Source organism: Nylanderia fulva, unplaced genomic scaffold, assembly GCF_048542155.1.
Source record: "Nylanderia fulva isolate GAGA-0341 unplaced genomic scaffold, ASM4854215v1 Scaffold106, whole genome shotgun sequence".
NCBI lineage: Eukaryota > Metazoa > Arthropoda > Insecta > Hymenoptera > Formicidae > Nylanderia > Nylanderia fulva.
Window position 1 is genome coordinate 106,234 of NW_028189258.1, and position 21,720 is coordinate 127,953.

At 30.7% G+C, this 21,720-nt stretch overlaps 2 protein-coding genes and 1 long non-coding RNA gene across 3 annotated transcripts in view; 1 reads left to right on the forward strand and 2 right to left on the reverse strand.

Annotated features, from left to right (window-relative positions):
• Positions 1–245: 245 nt before the first annotated feature.
• On the reverse strand, positions 246–20,263 carry LOC114932278 (uncharacterized). Its single transcript, XM_029304445.2, has 6 exons — positions 19,788–20,263; positions 11,458–11,560; positions 11,079–11,309; positions 9,547–9,816; positions 4,924–5,017; positions 246–1,785 (listed from the first exon to the last, which is right to left on the reverse strand). Exons 1-6 carry the CDS (start codon positions 19,796–19,798, stop codon positions 425–427), a joined length of 2,070 nt encoding a protein of 689 aa, XP_029160278.2. The 5' UTR covers positions 19,799–20,263; the 3' UTR covers positions 246–424.
• mei-W68 (meiotic W68) overlaps positions 5,120–21,720 on the forward strand; it is a 62,006-nt gene continuing 45,405 nt past the window's right edge. The window contains exon 1 of the mRNA XM_029304446.2: positions 5,120–5,174. The gene's annotated coding sequence lies outside the window, so the exon portion shown is untranslated. The remainder of the gene's footprint in view (positions 5,175–21,720) is intronic.
• LOC146725062 (uncharacterized) lies at positions 5,428–6,283 on the reverse strand. The gene is made up of 2 exons (XR_014925196.1): positions 5,988–6,283; positions 5,428–5,871 (listed from the first exon to the last, which is right to left on the reverse strand). It is a non-coding gene; the product is annotated as an uncharacterized LOC146725062 (long non-coding RNA).

The following is a 21,720-nucleotide window of genomic DNA, read 5'->3' on the forward strand; positions in this document are numbered from 1 at the left end:
TTATTTAACTTTCTTGATTTCTTTTTATATACGTATAATAACCCAGATTTGTTATATTTTAATTCTAGTAAAGCATTTTTCATTCTGTATAGCCAATAAAAAGATAAATGAAAATAATTTGTCGATAAAACCAACATAATCAGCATCTCCTTAAAGATGTCAGTTTGTTACTTCCCTAACAGCACAACATATCCGAAAAACGTTCAGAGGATATTCTGAGGATATCCAGAGGACATTATCCTCTGCATGTCCTCTGAACGTTTTTCGAATACTTGTGCTGTTAGAGTTGAGTGGTTACAAGAGAAGCGAACGATCGAGTCAATATGTACTACCTCCTAGAGAGAAAGACTGGCAACACTATCTTATGTATTTATTTGTACAATACAAATATGTATATTGAGTAGTGGCGACGAACTATATAATTCTAATGATGAGGAATGTAGCTGTGCGAGTCCTGGGGACAAGACCCCGCGGAAGGTAACAGACTCGACGTGTCCTCGTCCGTGGAACTGCACAACATCCCGACTAGCGTGTAATCCACGAAGGGCGGCAGATCTAGATCGGCGGCGATCTGATCGCCGTAACTGTTTACGGTCCCGTGACTGGTTGGTCCGGCACCCGGCATCTGCGGCATCCGCTCGACGATCTCGCAAGTGTAATGGCAACGGTCGTTGCTAGGATAAAAGAAGGTTTCGGGGCTGTTTTGCGAGCGAATGGATGTTTCCGCCACGCCGGAATTGTGAAATAGCCTCTCTGCGATTTCCGGAGTCTCCTGATTGTCGTAACCACCTTGGAGTCTGTCGTCCAAACCTAACCTGGACGAGTTCTGATGATGCGCGACGCGATTGTGCGATTGGTTCTTGCTGTCGGCGGTGTGCTCGAACATATGGTGATACCCGTCAAAGGTGTACGGCTTGTCTTGTTCGGAGCTGTTGCAACTACGTCGCGTCGTATCGTGCTGATCCTCGCTCTTCGGCCTCTGATAAATCTGATTGTATTCCGTTCTACTTATAATCGGAGATTGACAACTGTTCTTGTAGCATTCGATCTCCCTGCGCGAGGCCAAAAGCTCCTCCTCCTTGACTTCGAAGCCTTCTAAATGTAATCTGTTGTCCTGTTGATTTTGGGACCAATAAGACTGCTCGTGCTCGTCGTGTTTCGCGCTTCCTTCGATGAAGCTTTTTTGACTTTGCGATCTAGAATAGCTCTGATAGTTCAGAGCATCATTTATAGGTTGGCTTTGATTCTTTTCTGGTAAAGCGTAATGATGCATCGTTTTTTTAAGAAATCCATTAGAAACTTTATCGGGTTCGAAGTTGGTAAAGTGGAACCTCTCGTCCTGGGACAGACTCAAATGACTGCTGCTGGAATCTTCGCTAAGGAATTGATTCCAGTAGGTTTGATCGTGCTGCTTCACTTCATATTTGATGGTACCGCTACCGAGATCAAGAAGGGTCGGTGGTGAACGTGCCATGTCCTGAGGATTTGCAGAAAAATCGGGCCTCAACGGTTGATCCAATTGAAAGATTTCTTCCGGTTGAAAGAGATCGCCTGTAAAGGGATCGCGTGGAAAATCGCCGTAAGCTTCCTGCGGAACCTGATTCGGCAGACAGTAACCAACGGTGTCCTCTTGCGGCGGAGCGTTCTGCATCCAATAAGATCCGTCTGTGGAAGATAACTGTTGAGGGTATACCGTTGTCTGATGATGGTGAGACTGCGGGTAGGACGGTATATTAGCTTGTAGCGAACATATACACTCGAAGGGTGGACAGGAGCATGAATATCCTACAACATCGAAAGAATGGTTTCTTTATATTTTTTGTTAAAAGTTTTTCGCAATTATTAATAAAAGGATAGTTCATTTCGCGTGTATTATTATGTAAAAGTATTGTTATTATACTTAAAATCTGTGAAAATTTGATGCGAATTTGATGCGGATCGAAATATTATAGTAAGAAAGTTGACGAGGAACCAAGTAAAGTCCTAATTTTTTTATATTCCAAATAGTATACAATCATAGACTTTGTATATTATACAATATATTATTATACAATAATAACACTAGTTTACAGCCAAAAATTATTTTAAATTAGATAAAATGTTTCTTATAAATTTTTTAAAACGATGCCACAAATCAAATTTTATTATTAGCATATCAGATTTTCAAAATAATTGAAATTTAATGTGTAAAAAAATAGCTTTTTGTGATATTTAAGATTTTTTGTAAAAAACGTTATGTGAAAAGTATAATTAAATATCATGAATATTATTCATTCCCTATAAAATGTATTTCTTTTTATTTCAATATCTTACTCTTTAGCCATGTTATGGAAGATTAAAACTGAGAACTATTTCTCATATAAAGATGCTTCTTAAGGAAATGATTTTTTAGAAAAAATTATTTTTCCAAAACTGATTTTACAATTACTTGTCCTCCTTTAGATTAAACAATTTTTGTCTGGAACATTTTTTTCAAAAATGCATTTGTTTCGAAAAATTTATCATAAATGCAATTAAAATGAGACACCCAATACACACATATATACATTTAGTAGAATCTATTACAATAAGTTACACTGTGTATGTATATCGATAATCCTAACTATAAATTATGAGTATATTGTATGCGTATAATTATGAATATAATTGTATGAATATAATTATATTATGAGCAGGGTTGGGTAAGTTAATGATTTTTTTAAACTAAGTTAAATTAACAGATAATAATCCTTAAGGTTTGCCAGTAATAATTAATAAAAATCTTTCCTCAATGGTAAAAGTCGACCAAACTGGCAATCATTTATTTTAAATAATTAGTTAAAATACAACAATGCAGCTTGAAAAGGGCTGCCAAAACGTTGTATTTTAACTAATTATTTATAATAAATGATTGCCAGTTGGGTTGACTTTTACCATTGAGGAAAGATTTTTATAAGTTAAATTAAAGTTAGTTGCATATAAAATTAATTTAATTAAATTAAAAGTTACATGAGCAAAAAATTAACTCAATTAAAGTTAAGATTAAATTAACTGAAGTTAAATCAAAAGTTAATTTTTAAAAAGATTATTTATATTAAATTAGAATTTCGTTTGTTAATTTTTTTTAATTTATAATAATAAATAAAAAAGAAATTTTGACTTTTATATAGCAATATATTTTTTGGTAATTACAATTGATGACAAATGAACATAAAAATTAATAATACTTTAATTTAAAAATAATACGTTTATAACTTATAAAAAACCAATAATGGTATTCAGAGATAAAAAAAATTTAACTTAGAAAAAAGTTAATAAGTTTAAGATCAAAAATAACTAGTTGAAATTAAAAATTAATATATTATAAATTAACTAAACTAAGTTAAAAGTTATAAACTTTTTAATTTTTAACTAGTTATTACTCAACCCTGATTATGAGTATATAATTATATATATGACTTTATCATTATATATAAGCGGAATATTTGCTATCTCAACAAAACTTACAATAGTATATAAATTCTTCTTAACATGACTAAAAAGTAAAATATCGAAACAAAATTAAGTGCATTTTATAGGGGATGAACAATACATTCATGACATATATGATTAGAATTTCCACATAACATTGATGTTTTTCACAAAAAAATCTTAAATATCGCAAAAATGTCATTTTTTGTATATTAAGCAACTATTTCGAAACTTCACCGTGCTAGTGAAAATTAGCTTAATACGGCATCATTTTCAGCGTTTAAAAATTTATAAGCAACACCTTATGTAATTTAAAATAATGAAAAAAAAACTTTTTGTAAACTAATATGTAATATTATTATTATTATTATTGTTATTGTATTATTATTATTGTTATATTGTTGTTATTATTATTATTATTATTATATTTTTTTATTCTGTGAGTACAATATAATTTTTGAAAGGATTTAAAGTTAGCCAATCATAAGCTGCGATTAAATGGCGATTCGCGCGCGACTTCACGTCGCGCCGCGCCGCGCTGACGTAATTATAGTTGCATTTCGCATTCGCGCACTAGTATTCATTGACGATTGACGCTGATTGACAAACGTGTGTGTATGATTTTAGTTGAGTTTATAACTTCCTAAATTTAAAGTAATAATTTCACAATAATGCACAAATAATTTTATTTGGTGGCGAAGTGTATTAAATATATATTAATGACCTATAATTAAATGTTCAAAAATTTTTCAATAAAATATATACTGATTTTTCAACAGAGTCGCGTCATTCGTGAAAATCGGGATTACGAGTTTCCGAGTATTCTATTTCATGCGTGTGTCAAAAATATCGTGAATCAAGAATCGATATCAATTTCACTTATCATTTACATTTATATAAAACAGTGTTTTTGCATCTTTAACGTGAACCATGAATCGACAACTTGTCGGAGCAAAGTCATTAAGAAAGCGGCAATGTTTGGTAATTGATTATTTATATTTACGAAATTCAAATAGAAATTAAGTTCAAATTTAAAGTTGATATGTAATATAGTTCCATAGTACATATATAGTTCCATTACTCTTTTAATAATTTTTTTCTTAATTTTAATAACAGATTCTTGGACAAATTTAGGTTAAGTTTTTCCAATAATAGAAATTTTTCAACAAGACCAATATTTATAATCTATGTACATGTATAAGTATACAAAATTATATAAATAAAAAAAAGGAATAAACTTTAGAATGATGAGATAAGAGATCGCAGAATTATACATACACTCGATTAAAAAAATTATACAGTAAAAAAATAGAAAAAATTGTAATATTTTAAATATTTTTATATCGCAGCTAATAATAAAATAATATGAAGACATTGAAAAACAAAAATAATATTTTCTGTAATTTTTGATATATATTCACGGCTATAATGAATATTTTACGTTTTTGATTAATAAGACATTAAAATAGTAACCTTTATCAGAAATCAGTGGTGGTGGCTGCGTTGTTCTCGCCGACTGCTCGAGTGTATCCGTGCTCGATCTTTTCGTTCCTCTCAGTGACATTAACTGCAATGAAACGCATATGTGCATGCAGTATATAATTAATGTAATACAATTCGCTCATTTTATAATCATTATTTCTCTTTTTTTTTATTGACCACGGACGTACAGCAGGAAATTGCAGCTGGAGATTGCACAAGTCGAACGGAATCTTTTCGTTGTAGTAAGTCAATTTTTTCTTCACTTCAGCTCATTATTTCAGATATATCTAGCTACTGTTTTACGATTGATGTTAATTAAATAATGGCCAAAACTGAAATAATTATTTTATCGTCTGATATAACTGAGGAAAATATTGGGAAATTTTTATTTAAAAAATTAATGCAAAATTAATACCTAATCAAAACATCACATACTAATGCTCAAGCTCGTATGACAATAAAAACAATGATAAATTATTAAATTAAGGCCATGTGTAACGAGCAATACGATATTATTTTATTATTGAGAAGAAAATTCTTAATTTGAAATAATAATTATACAAACGTTTCGAGCTCTACTTGCTCCTCTTCAGTGCGCAAAAAAATAGTAATAATAAATAACGATAATAAATAAATACATAAAATTCTAATAAAATCCGCAATACATAGTCAATATAAGTTATATAGTTGAGTCATAGTTAAAACGCAAAATATATTTACAATGAATTGAGACCATTAAAATAGTTCAACAAAGTAAGAACCCAATTAGAAGCAGAATGATTCGTCCGGTTATTCGTAAAATATATTAGAATTATTAATAAAAACTTGGAGTGACACTTATACATTACTCCAAATGAACCACTTATCGTTATTTGACGAAAGTCCTTCGATCTGGTAATGATTATGTTCATCCTCTCCAAATTATTTGATATTTGTTAACTGAATTTAAAGAATTTATTCAATTGTAAAATAGGATTCCACTAATGTGTATGTGAAAAAAAGATTAAAAATTATAAATTAAACTAACTACTAAAATATTGAACCTTTATGCTTACAAATTGTTCCGAATAACTTGAGATGACGATGCTTCCAATTGTTGTTGGCCTTATTGTTAGTACTTGACTGTTGTCTAGTCTTTTAAAAAGTCGAATAAATAGGTGTCAGATCTCACAAAATAAACATTTACATAAGTCTAAAAATTCGATATTTCTTCTAGAATGTCGAAATACGCGTTGTTAAGCAATTCGGTGTCTGTGTTATTATTTATACCATGCCTTTGTTCCTTGATGTGTATCATTTCCGAGATAAGTCTTTTATAATAATTAGATTCAATATCAAGTATTTTAACGTTATCCCAATCAAAAGCATGTTTTTTATCCATAATATGTTCAGAGATCACAGAATGCTTGGAGGAATCAAATTTAATATTATTCATATGCTCTTTTAGTCTAGTGCGTAATTTTCTTTTGGTTTGCCCAACATACGAAGCTTCACAATCCTTACAATTAATTTTGTAGACAACATTATTATTATTGTTATGCACGTTTTTGTCCTTGTGGACTTTAATTAATTTGTTAAGATTATTTAGACAACGGTATCCTACTCTGAAATCTGATTTTTTTATTGTCGATGCTATTGTCTCAGAAATGTTATTAATGTATGGAATGACGAAAAATTTTTTCTTGCTATTATCTTCTGCAATTTCTTTTTTTCTATTGTTGTTAAACTGACCATTGTTTAAAACTCTTATTCTCTTATTTATTTCTTTAAAGATTAAATGAATAGGGTAACCGTTGTCCAATAATATTTTAATACACAGTTCTAAATTTTTCTTATGATATATGGGATGAGATAATAACAATGCCCTATTAATAAGATTATAAATTACTCCTATTTTATGGCACATAGGGTGACTCGATAAAAAAGATAGTACTCTACCTGAACATGTCTTTTTTTGAAACCAATCTAAGTGTATGATGTTGTCTATTATTTTAATGTTTAAATCTAGAAAATTTATGCTTCTATTAATTTCGTATTCAATCGTAAATTGTAGTCGTTGATTGTAACTATTAAACTTATTCAATACGCTATCAATTTTATTCTTTGGTGCCACCATAATAATGTCGTCTACATATCTATAATATATTCCAATACCGATGTCCAATTCATTAATTATTGATTCTTCAAGATCTTGCATAACAATATTAGCAATTATTGGCGATAACGGGGAACCCATAGGTGTGCCATAAACTTGCTTGTATACAATGTCATTGAATGTGAAGTATGTTGACGACAATATAAATTTAACCATGGAAATGAATTCATTTTTTGGAATTAATGTATGTGTATTGATATAATTCCATGTAAATAATAGTTTTGAACTTTACAGCAAGCTAGCGGGTAAGAAAATTGGTGCGGAAGATATTCTAATATCATTAGACGTGGTTTCACTATTCACTAACATTCCGATAGATCTTGCAATAGAAAGTGTGAGCAATAGATGGAATTATATCAGTACACATACATTAATTCCAAAAAATGAATTCATTTCCATGGTTAAATTTATATTGTCGTCAACATACTTCACATTCAATGACATTGTATACAAGCAAGTTTATGGCACACCTATGGGTTCCCCGTTATCGCCAATAATTGCTAATATTGTTATGCAAGATCTTGAAGAATCAATAATTAATGAATTGGACATCGGTATTGGAATATATTATAGATATGTAGACGACATTATTATGGTGGCACCAAAGAATAAAATTGATAGCGTATTGAATAAGTTTAATAGTTACAATCAACGACTACAATTTACGATTGAATACGAAATTAATAGAAGCATAAATTTTCTAGATTTAAACATTAAAATAATAGACAACATCATACACTTAGATTGGTTTCAAAAAAAGACATGTTCAGGTAGAGTACTATCTTTTTTATCGAGTCACCCTATGTGCCATAAAATAGGAGTAATTTATAATCTTATTAATAGGGCATTGTTATTATCTCATCCCATATATCATAAGAAAAATTTAGAACTGTGTATTAAAATATTATTGGACAACGGTTACCCTATTCATTTAATCTTTAAAGAAATAAATAAGAGAATAAGAGTTTTAAACAATGGTCAGTTTAACAACAATAGAAAAAAAGAAATTGCAGAAGATAATAGCAAGAAAAAATTTTTCGTCATTCCATACATTAATAACATTTCTGAGACAATAGCATCGACAATAAAAAAATCAGATTTCAGAGTAGGATACCGTTGTCTAAATAATCTTAACAAATTAATTAAAGTCCACAAGGACAAAAACGTGCATAACAATAATAATAATGTTGTCTACAAAATTAATTGTAAGGATTGTGAAGCTTCGTATGTTGGGCAAACCAAAAGAAAATTACGCACTAGACTAAAAGAGCATATGAATAATATTAAATTTGATTCCTCCAAGCATTCTGTGATCTCTGAACATATTATGGATAAAAAACATGCTTTTGATTGGGATAACGTTAAAATACTTGATATTGAATCTAATTATTATAAAAGACTTATCTCGGAAATGATACACATCAAGGAACAAAGGCATGGTATAAATAATAACACAGACACCGAATTGCTTAACAACGCGTATTTCGACATTCTAGAAGAAATATCGAATTTTTAGACTTATGTAAATGTTTATTTTGTGAGATCTGACACCTATTTATTCGACTTTTTAAAAGATTAGGCAACAGTCAAGTACTAACAATAAGGCCAACAACAATTGGAAGCATCGTCATCTCAAGTTATTCGGAACAATTTGTAAGCATAAAGGTTCAATATTTTAGTAGTTAGTTTAATTTATAATTTTTAATCTTTTTTTCACATACACATTAGTGGAATCCTATTTTACAATTGAATAAATTCTTTAAATTCAGTTAACAAATATCAAATAATTTGGAGAGGATGAACATAATCATTACCAGATCGAGGGACTTTCGTCAAATAACGATAAGTGGTTCATTTGGAGTAATGTATAAGTGTCACTCCAAGTTTTTATTAATAATTCTAATATATTTTACGAATAACCGGACGAATCATTCTGCTTCTAATTGGGTTCTTACTTTGTTGAACTATTTTAATGGTCTCAATTCATTGTAAATATATTTTGCGTTTTAACTATGACTCAACTATATAACTTATATTGACTATGTATTGCGGATTTTATTAGAATTTTATGTATTTATTTATTATCGTTATTTATTATTACTATTTTTTTGCGCACTGAAGAGGAGCAAGTAGAGCTCGAAACGTTTGTATAATTATTATTTCAAATTAAGAATTTTCTTCTCAATAATAAAATAATATCGTATTGCTCGTTACACATGGCCTTAATTTAATAATTTATCATTGTTTTAAAAAATTAATATATATATATAATTTATTAATAATAATAATTATTAAAATAATAAAAATAATAATAAAATAATATAATAATATAATAATAAAAATAAATAATAATATTTAAGAAATTTTGTTTGAAAAATATTATTCGAGATCTCAAAAAAAAATTTCTTTCTTACTTTTCAAATTAATTTTGTAATCAAACGCGCAAAATTGAGAATTACCTTGGAGCCTAGGGCGGCCTCTCTCGCCAAAAGAACCGCTAATCCCCTAACCCTTCTGCCCGAACCCACGCTTCTTCTAGCCTCCGATGTAGATTTGGCTTCCGGTCGCGGATGATCGTGCTGGCCCTTGGCTTGAAAAAAGATCGCGTGTTCCGTGTGCCGCCAAAAATGCGTCACGGGATAACCGCAATGTCCACGACAAGATAGTATCTCTAAACGACCGGTGCATTGCCTATTAGGACACGGTTTGCCCTGTTGTTTCTTCCTCGCCTGCGAAAAAATCAAGATACATTATTAGAATGTCGAATTTGACGATTTATTATTATTATTATTATTATTATTATTATTATATTTCGATTTTGATTCTTAATCCTTTAATTGGGCAATAACGCGTAAAATTGTTTAATCTAATTATACGGAATAAATCACAAAAATGAAATATTTAATTTTACAATATAATTTTTCAATTACATTAGTTTACAAAAAAATTTTTTTTTAATTTTTTTTATGGAACCAGACAAGATGTTTCTTATAGATTTTTGGATGAAAACAATTGCCGCAAGTCAATTTTCAGGTTTCCAAAATAATAAAAAAAATTTCTTTGCAATATTTAAATTTTTTTGGAAAAAAGGTAAAGTATTTTGAAATTTTGATCAGAAATTATGTATTGTTTATCCTTTATAAAATGCATTTTTTATTTCGATATTTTACTTTTTAGTCATGTTAGGAAGGATTTAATTTAAATACACAGTTTTATTGAGTTAGCAAATATTCTAGCTATATAATAAAATCATATAATTATACTCATAATTTACAGTTCAAGGCTATCACATACACAGTGTAATCTTATTACTTATCGTAATAGATTTCACTAAATATAAATTTATATATAAGATATTTTATTTTAATTACCTTAAATTTTTCGAAACAATTACATTTTTGAAAAGAATAATTCAGACAAAAGTTGTATGATCTAAAAAAAAAAATAAAATAAATTTTGGAATAAAAAAACGTTTTTTTTTCTCAAAAAGCATCTTCATATAAGAAGTAGTGTTCCCAGCTTTAATTTTTCATAACATGGCTAAATAGTAAAATATTGAAATCAAAAATGCATTTTATAGGAGATAAACAATAGATTCACGATATTTGATCAGACATTCCAGATAACATTAATATTTTTTACAACAAAAAATCTGAAATATCGTAAAAAAGCCATTTTTTATACATTAAAATCTCAATTATTTTATTTTTGATTTAAATATCTGACATGCTAGTAAAATTTGGTTTGCGGCATCGTTTTCAGCAAACTCCCGCAAATCTATAAAAAAAAACACTTTATCTAATTTAAAATAATTTTTGGCTGTAAATTAGTCATCTGTAATCTGTGCTTTCGTTGCGAACAAGCGAGCAAAATTCTGCATCATAAAAAAAAAAATTAGAATATCGATATGCAACTATCGCGCAATTATAATTTATATATTATATTTCTTATTGAATCGAGATTTGCATTTTATCATTTCGTTCGTTATCACCTTATCGCAAATCGCCGGCCGGAGGTGAACCCTTCCACCGCCGGGCAGGATGCACTCCTGAGAGCACACCAGAACGCCTAGGCAACTCTTCTTAAGGATGCTCACGTTATGATTGTTGGTGTTCCTCATCGCCCAACCAGAGGCGTGTCTCCTTGCTTCTTCGCAATCCGGTCCGTAGACTCTCCTCACGTGTCCATCCGCCCATTCACACCAAGGGTCGTATTCCACTACCTGACGTAAAATTTCATTTTCGAGATTGTAAGGATATACGATTTTGATCTCTATAAAGTTTGGAATTTTTCGATCCGATCATTCTTCTTCAAGAAATTAATTATTTCGCGCGATACAATTCGTCCCGATTGGGAAAAAAAAAACTTACCCTCGGAACGTTCGAATCGCTTATGTCCCATTCCTGATGAGGATGTTGCTGTTGTTGATTGCTAGCAACAGTCGCTGACATCGTCGGCGACCCCACGCGACTTCTATACGAAAACAGAATGAATTTGTACTTTCTTGAAGCATCTATCTTTAAACTTCCTTATCGTTTAAAATTGTTTTAACAAATTGAAATTTATGTATATTTTTTGCAAACAGTATTTGCTATTATCTAAATAAAATTATATACATAGATGATCATCTAGATAAAGCTTTGGCATTATTTTAGCTTTAAAAATATTATAATATTATCTATCTTATCTGCACTTAGATGGAAAAAGTATTATCTTTACTAAATTATCTAGAACAATGTTCAGATAATTTGATTTAGGGCCACATAAAAATACTTGAGCAATAGAACTTAAGCTGTAAGCGATAAAAAATAAAAGTATGAATATACATTTATATTGCTTTTATAATTTACATTTTATTTGTAACTATGTTTATAAGTTATCTTAAAAATAATATTATCTGGAAATTATCTAGATGAATTGTCATATATAATTTTATCTTTTATTTAAATATATTTAAAACAAAATTATCTTTAATTTATCTAAGATAAATTTTTATCTCATCTTTATCTAGCTAATTTTAAAATCATCTAACAATAAGTACACGGTATAACTGTATTGCACATGTAAACAGAACCGATGCGGTCCATCTTAAAATTCTGCATTTTTTTGTTCTTTGGGATTAAATTATTATTTAAAATCTAATCTAAAGATAATTTAACATTTTTCACGCAAATAGTGATTGTATCCGCCAATTGCGAGATAAAAATTATGGTATGTACCTAACCTATCTCGCGCAACTTATGGAGGTTTATGGGTGGTATAGTGCGTGACATGAAACATATTCAGCATCTTTCCGGGGAACTCTTAGGTATATTATAATCGTAACTCCGTATATTATAATCGAATCGGAAAGATGCTGAATGTGTTTCATGTTACACCATATCAGACTGGTATTCTCAGTATAAAACTATTCTTGTGAAATTTATCAACTCGCGTTTACTAATAGTGATTATGCATTCATCTTTGAAAATTAGAATTCAGCACTCATCCAACAAGCATCCAACATTAAAACAATACAAATATTATTTTTTTTTTTTAATCTAGTACTTTTCTTCCAAATTATAGCCCCCTAAAGTTGGGAAAAAAATCGAAAATGTATTTTAGCTCTCGGAAATTTTTTCACAGACTGTTGAAATTTTGTACAATGTAATAAAATTAGTAGCGAATACTTTATTTTTATATAATTTTGACAATTTGATCCGATTTTGAGATAGAAGATGATAATTTTTATTTTTAGACCCATGTTTATATAGAAACTTTTTTTCTTATTTTGATCCCTAGAATACATCCTTAAAATCTCTGGCACAGTTTTAAAAACACTGTATATTCTCCAATCAATAACAATAGTGGATTTGCAACATAGTTAATATTTCCTCCACTTACAAATACGCGTTTCTTTATTTATTTTTGTTCAAACAAACTGATTTACCAATACTTATTTTATTATAATACTTATAAACTTATTTTACAAAGATTTCACATCAATTGCTATGAAAATTTATAAAAAAATAATGTGAAAAAGCATTGGCACTCGATCAATTCCCCCATTTCATCGCGCATATTAATAATAATAAATATATGATTAATTTGCAATTGATTTTTGTTATTTGAAACTTGCAAATAGTACACAAATAAAAGGAAAAAATTATACATAATACATTTTTTTACAATTGATACATTTCTTCGCACATCAGCTCAAAAATTAGTTTCTATTTTTCTTCCTTTAACATTAAAGTATATGCTTATATGTCGGTGGTGACATATGTATGCGAGAATTTCTCACCGAAGTTCAAACAACGGTCTATCGATCATATTTCGCACAAATATACCAAATATATCAAATAAATTGTTTAAAATTATAATCTTTAAAAGAAGAAATGTGTGTATAAAACATCAGGATAATAAATCATCAGGAAATATTAATGAATTAATTTGTATAGCTTTTTCATAAAAATGTATTTATTGCTATTTAAAATGCTATGTAAAAAGTAGAAAATAATTTGATTGCAATAGATATATTACTTCGAATAGTAGAAAACATTGGCAGCTGTAGCAAGCCTTTCGCTAATTTATTGTGAATCCGAATTTTTAGATATATCGGTCTAAATTTGCTGTCGAACTTAGATTATTTACTCAAATTTACTAGTCATTTATTATATATCCGACAGGTCATTACGGAAGATTTTTCCGCAGAATTTTTCTAAGGGACACTTGTACAGAATACGCGCACAGGATGCACAAATAACCTCATTTTCGTCAGTTTTATCAAGTTTAGACGTTTATAATCCTAAAACATCCAAGTCAACAATCTTATCTATTTATTGGCTATGCAGAAAAAAAATCGTTTTCTAGAATTAAAGTATTTATAATAACAAATCTAGGCTAATATATATGTATATAAAAAACCAAGCAGTTAAATAATTAAACAGTTTTCTTATCGGTTATAATACAATATGTTGTTACAATATGTTGGAAGAAAACTGTATAATTATTTAACTTTTTTAGTTTCTTTTTTATACATATACATAGTAGATTTATTATTATGAATATTTTAATTCTGGAAAAGGATTTTTCATTGTGCATAGCCAATAAATAGGCCATTAAATAAAAATAATATTTGTCGATAAAATAGACAGCGAGTCAGCAAAATTATTGTTATCAAAAAAATAACATATGCGGTAGCAATTGCACATATCCCATTGGCCATAAAATCACTCACGATATTAATCGATAATACTAATTAATGATAGGTACATTGTTTACGAAAATGCAGCTGCTTTTTCAGGGTGTATACTCTCTGGAAAAACCTAGAAAACTTGGAATTTTCAGGACATTTTGTTCTACTTTGAAAAATCCTGGACTTACCATGGAATTTAATTTAAATTCAGGACATTTAAAAAAATTGCCCCTTTGATTTCAAAATATAGTTTTAAAGAATATAAAATTTATTAGTTTTATATAAAGTATATATTAAAATATATTTTATTATAATATATAATATAATACTACATTATTATATTAAAAAAAATACTTCATTTATGTTAAAAAGTTATGTATAACAAAGAAACTTATTTCAAAATTGTATTCTAAATATTATTTAAAATACTTTAATTTTATCTGGAATTTTGAACAAAAGTACCTGGAACATCATGAAATCCTCAGGAAATTTATTTGTAAGATTTGAGTATACACCCCGTTTTTGTTATCTTATGTTCTACGTCGATTTTTTATCGATGATTCGTCATCATGTATAGCATAGAAGAAAAGCAAACACGCGTTTATTATACATTACGTCAAAGTCTTTTTCTTTTTCTCTTTCTCTTTCCTTTTTCTCCTCGGCGGAGTGGAATTGAGCCGAAGGAACACACTCGGGAGGACGAGGATAGAGTGCTAACGGAGAAAAGAGCGAGCTTAGGTGAATGATTGCCCGGATCGGTGATAAAGTCATCGCCTTTAGCTCCAAGTAAGATGATACATCGGCGGACGATGCTGCGCCAAGATTGTCCAGTCGAGAGTCGAAGACGTACGCACACGTGCGTGAACATACGCGTGCGTCCTCACGGAGTACCGTGATCCCCGAAGAGATGGAGCAAAGAGGAAGAGAGAGAGAGAAAACGCTCTTTATTCCTCCCTCTCTCTCTCTCTCTCTCTCTCTCTCTCTCTTTCGATGGTATGGGTGCGCGTTGAGAATTTCAGATATTAAGGTAGATACGCGGCCGCGACAAGGCCACTAAAATATCACGAAGGGCGCAGTGTGAAGAGGAAGAAATTTCTCGGTTCGTCCATTCCTCTTTCCTTCTTTTTCGTTTCTCCTCTTTCTCTCATTTTCTCTTTCTTCTCTTCCTTTTCCTCCGTTTGTTACTTGTCCGTTTCTCTGTTCCCTCGCTACAAGCTTTGGATCTCTCCGCAAGATTAGCTCGCGAGTTAATCTCGCGTTTCTAAACAAGTTAATTCTTCGCTCTTTTCATTCGAATTATTGCTCTTCTCGTTTTATCCGGAAACATTCCGAAACACACACCAATCCTGTAATGTCAGGAGAGTAACTTCACCCCTTCGTTCGTTTATATTCATTTTTCATAATTAATTCTTTATTGGCGAAAAAAACGTCTACCGTAGTAAGAGAGGCTACTGAAGCAAAACAAATATGGCCGTTGTGAATATACAACAACAGTTTTAAGTATAAAAATTAATTTTTTTAATGAAAAAGATGTCATTGCGGCTAGACACACTCTGTGATTATACAAAAGCTACGCCTTCATCAAAGAATATGATTAAAGGTCAGAATGTTATAAAATTCCGGCATGATTATTATGTGCAGTGTAACTATGAAAAGTCATAAAATCAAGAAAGAATAGATTTATATTCCTTATGTCTACAAGTAAATGCCTTGACATCAGAATCTCATGTGATCACTGCAACATTATTAATTAATTATTCAAATAATAATAAGATAATGTCAGATGTATTCTCTCTCTCGCGACGGCCATTTATGATAGTTCACGCGACCACCACTAGTGTCGCATTGAATTATTTTAAGCCCCGAATTGCGTAAACTTGTGGATTATAAATTTAACAAAGATTGTTTTGCGCCTGCGTGCAAGAATAATAAAAACATTTATTACGATAATTTTAAACTTTGCACATACAATGTTCAAATAATATAGCTCATCACATCATATAAGAAAATAAATTCTTCTTGTTCTTAATCTATCTATAAATAATTAAATAAAAGAAAATGAAAAGAAAAAATTGCAATGTTCAGTAAGTGATATAATTTCGATCAATCAACTGTTTTTGCTAATTTTTTTTCTTCTAATTTTATTTATTTTTCGAAAATTGTTTAATCTAGCTATAGACAATTCGAGGAAAGTCTTATAGCATTAATAATGTCTATTTTTTACATTGAAAGTTATTCACTTATTTTATCTTATAAGTATCTACTTCTTTTCAAATGTTTGTTCACAATCGACACGAATCAAATCAGTCGATTTGCGAGTGTGATTTTTATTCTCACAATCAAAATAATAAAATAATAAAATCATAAGACAGATTTGTTTATGTGCTATTTATTGTAGGCAGTACATCAAAATTTTTCTATCTCTCATTAATTAGTTTACATTCTTTAGCAATCTGTTAAAAAAAATATTTTTAATTAATGTGTTTTTTTACACATATTATACATATGTAATATAAATCTTTCACATATTTCTGAAGATGATTTTTCGAAAAGTATTTTTTGCGCCACGCGCGACAAACTTAGTTCGACAGACTATATATTACATTCGAAGAATGTATTTTTGACAATTTTTTAGAATGTTTTGAAAACTATTTTGATCAGAGCGATGACCCAGTCATACGCCATTTACATTCAATCGTTTTACTTATACAATCTCTGGTCAATCCTGGCGATATCTATTTATTAACGCAGAGTATCTCTACGCAATGATTCTGAATAGCAGAATGGAACAGTTGTGAGATAGTGCAAAAAGCTTGGTAAAACGGGTCGCGACTCAATGAAACGCGATAGAACGAAAGAAAACCGGTCAGGCTGGATTTTTGTAAATCCCGACTTTTTGCCGATTCCCGTACGTCGCTTCGAGAAACCACGTTGATCCTGATGAGAGAGAAAGCGGACGAATGACCGACAAGAGAAAGAAGGATCGCAAGTAATATCAGTTTAACGCGCAAAATTTAGGGGCGCACGTGGGTTCTCTTATAGGGTTGTTAGTGTTTACTATTACTTAAATAAAATTATATAGATGATTATCTAGATAAAGTTCTGGCGTCATCTTATCTTTATATAAATAATAAAAATATTTATTAACTATATCTGTGTGCATCTTAGATAAAAAAGTGTTGTCTTTACTAAATTATTTAATAATATAAGAGTTTTAACATTGTTATTTAATAATGTTCAGATAATTTGGTATTATGGCCATAGCACATAAAAATACTTAAGCAGTAAACGTTAAAATTTATAGATAAAAATATGAATATATTTTTATATCTTTTTTATAATTTACATTTTTTTATAACTGTGTTTACATAAGCGCGATCCTTAAAAATAATATTATCTGGTAATTATGTGATGAATCGCCACACAATTTAATCTTTTATTTAGATATATTGAAAACAACTTCATCTTTATCTTATCTAATTGTAAGATGAATTTACATATTTTTATCTCATCTTTTTTAACTAATTTTAAAATCAAGCACTGATGATTGTAGAATATTTACTCGCAATTAGTGCGTTGCACAACCTTATGATATACATATTATTGATGAATTTATAACATAATAAACTCGAAAATTCTTGAGGATGTTACGCAAAAATTTATTCAGAAATAAGATTTTGATTTTTAAAATTGATATCGTTTAATTATATATTTTTCGTAATTATAAAACATTAGGTACTCATAAAAAAATCATATGAAATTTTTTTTCAGAACACATATTAGAGAATTTACGCAAAATCTGACATTCGAAATATTTAATTTATATTTATAACATAATAAATAAATTTATAACATAATAAACTCGAAAATTCTTGAGGATGTCACGCCAAAATTTATTCAGATATAAAGTTTTGATTTTTAAAATTGATATCGTTTAATTATATATTTTTTGTAATTTTTACGTCAACATTGGTCATAAAAAATCATGAGATTTTTTCCAGACCACATATTAGAGAATTTGCGTGAAATCTGACATTCGAAATATTGTCCCCTCCTACCTGTAATCGTTGAATTAATACCGCGAATAAACTGTCAGCTTCTCGTTCGGTTGCCACCGAATATAAAAGGATACACGAGGAGGGAAAAGGAGCTCGCGAAGGGGAACCGCGGGTTCAAAGGATCTCTTGAGGCAGCAGACAGGAAGAGAACGTTCTTGAGATTCGAGATAAAAGGGGATCGCGTTTTACATTCGTTTAATCTGTCTCTGAGGTGTTGGCCTGTGCCATCAATGGCGAGGTGGTAACACATTCTTAATCGAGTTTTCACGAAGATAACTATCTTCTTTCCGATTTAGACTCCTTGATTATTTCTTTTGCCTTGACTAATCAAGTAAGTGCAATCGTAAACCTATTTTAACTATTTATTGCCAATAATTATTTAATTGAGAATATTTGCTTCTGAAAACTCAGGAAGCAAGTACGTATCATTTTGACGTCAAATAACGTATAATTGAAAGTCAAAATAATAATGTCATTTTTGACGTTTAAAGACGTGAATTTGCTACTTCGGAATAGAGCGCAAAAAAATTAATTTTTTATTTTCTTGTAGTTTTATTATATCAACTTTTTTTAATTACTATTCTTAGAATTCTGAATATCGTTTAATTGTTATCATATTTTTTGAGAGTTATTTGAAGTAAGAGAGAATTAAAATAACGACGAGGAGTAACTTTGGTAAAAATGATAAGTATTGGAAAAACGCAACTTCTGCGCACTAGCGTATGATTTGATAAAACGCGCATGTGTAAATGAGGGATTTGTAGAACACCTTGCGTCCAATCAAGTCTCGTGATACGCCCACGTACCAATGGGAGACCCGCAGGACACTCATTGATTAGATACTAACTACATTTCTCTCCCCCCCCCCCTCTTGCTCTCCTTCTCTTTCCAATGCAAAAGTAATTAATGTCAAATATTAAAATTACAAATTCTTTGTATTTGTCAAATCAGCAACTGAAAATTTTATGTTTCATAAAAGTTAGTTTGAGATGGAAGAATTCGCTGAACTTGGATTATACTTTACAACTGTAACTGTAATTTTATTGGAAAACTAATACAATGTGTCCCGTATCCAGCAAATCACTGATATACGTTTAGATTTTCGACGTCATTTAGAGACGATTTTTTCCTCAATGAAAATGTCGAAAGGGATCATCATTTTTTGCATATCTCCAATTTTTGTTATTATAAATTCTATTAAAGTAAACGCTACCCAAAATTAACTAAGGAGTATGATTTTGTTAATATTTTATTTCTACAAAACTTAGTTTGCAAAAAACCTTTTATTTTTACTCGCTTATAACTTCAAAATTACTGATGCCTCGACATTTTAGCTGAGAAAACATCGTCTCTAAATGACGTCAGGAATCTACTGTAAATCAGTGATTTACTGAGTACGAGACACTCTATTTTGATAAAAATTAATAAAAATGGATGCTCTATAAGTCCAATCATGGATACTTACAAAACTACCATAGTCGATGCTATTTCGTAATCGATGCCTCGGTGCTTTGGTAATCAGCCACACGATAAACGATTCGCGATCACAGTGGACGTTTTTTTTGGCGATTTTTATCACAAATGCGCCACTTCCGATCACGGACGAAGCACGAGAGCCAATTCTGCACTTCACTACGACCTAGACACAGTTTCTTGGAGCGAGTCGAACATTTTGGTTACAATATCATGGAAAACAATCAGTTCTTCGGAATTTATCACGTTGACAACCGGCCAATTTAGGAAAGTCTGTAGCCTCATATTGCCTTGTGGTTCTTAAACTCTCTTAATGAGAAGCGAATCGATCGAGATTTTCCTATAAATGTCCGCGATACGCTGATTGATTTTGACGTTTGTTGCTTTAGAGAGAATGAACAGATGCGTGCCGATGCGTGCCGATGCGTGCGGCACGACGTTGCTGCGTGAACTGGCGAGGCGACTCTACCATGGTGCAAACTAGCTGCGGATACCAGGCACATTGTGCCCGGCAAAACGCGAGTATATCTCTCGGTTGCCACCATATGTCGGCAGGCACCGCCTATGGGAGTGGTCCTAGCGAACCAATCGCCGGCTGTTTCCCTTTCGAGGGTGCCTAATCGACGATAACAACCCCTCTCGGAACTCACGGAGGAATCGATCACCGGAGGTTCCTCCCTATGAGATTTCTACCCCAAACATTCCGGTCCAAGATTCCACCGCTCCGCGACATATCGAAATTGCCATCAAAAATGAAAAATTAAAAAAGATTGGTGGACATCAATTAATTTCCTTATTCCATGCACGTTTTGGCTACGAATAGGTTGTTCTATAATTACTATATTGTGTTGATTTGTCAATTATATAATAGTAAAATTATGTTACATGTCTGGCAAATGACAGTTTTGGCCAAAAATATTAGGCACCCTATAATAATTCTATATTATCTTATGTTTCCGTGTAAAAAAGAAATAAAATCATAGGATTTCTAAGGAAGTGTTTTTTTATTGTTTTTTAATATTAGTGGCTTCTCCTTTTACTTTAATTACAGCAGCAATTCTTTTGGGCATAGTACTACTAAATTGACGACATTGTTCTGGTGCTACATTTTTCATTCTTTCTTTAAAATCTCTTCCTAAAAACGCGCACTAATATTATATTTACGACAATAGCGACATCTGACAGTAGACTAGTACTATCACTCTAAAAATGTGAATATAGCAATTAAAGTAAGTCAATTGTTTTTTGACCCATTAACTGAGATGTCTATTGTTAAAAATATTCCTTAAACATTTCAATATAATAAAAATTAACAATAGAATCATTTCCAATAAATATTCAAAAGATATCTCATAAAATAAAGATACGTAATACTTTTTTGGCCATGGCTGTATACGTATGTGTGTGTTTATAAATAATCATTTAGATAATACTTAATGTTCAAAATGATCGATATCATAAAGGAATTATAATTGATTGAATCCTATGGCGATGGCCTTAATTTATAATCAGCTGGCAAGAGGGTGTTCCTCGCAGGAACCTCCTATTCCCTACCTTCTCTATCCCTTTGCCTCTTCCAACCCCAGGTACCCGCATCCAAGACAACGGCCCGTTACGCTTCGATCGAACTCGAACCCACGACGCAAACATATCTGTCGAGGTGAACGCGTCCTCGGAATTGTGAAGTTGCGATCCCAACCCAGAAAGAGGACATACGATAGACATAGTCTCTGTGTCGCGATTGTATCGCTGCAACTTTTCGAAAGATAGAAGCGTTTGTTTCGAGGTTGTTTATTCTCTCTATAGACATCGCGCAAACATCATCTGCAATTCTTCATCATTTGCAGTGTTTGCTGTTATCGAAATAAAATTATATAGATGAGCATCTAAATGAAATTTTGACGTCATTTTGTCTTTATATAGAT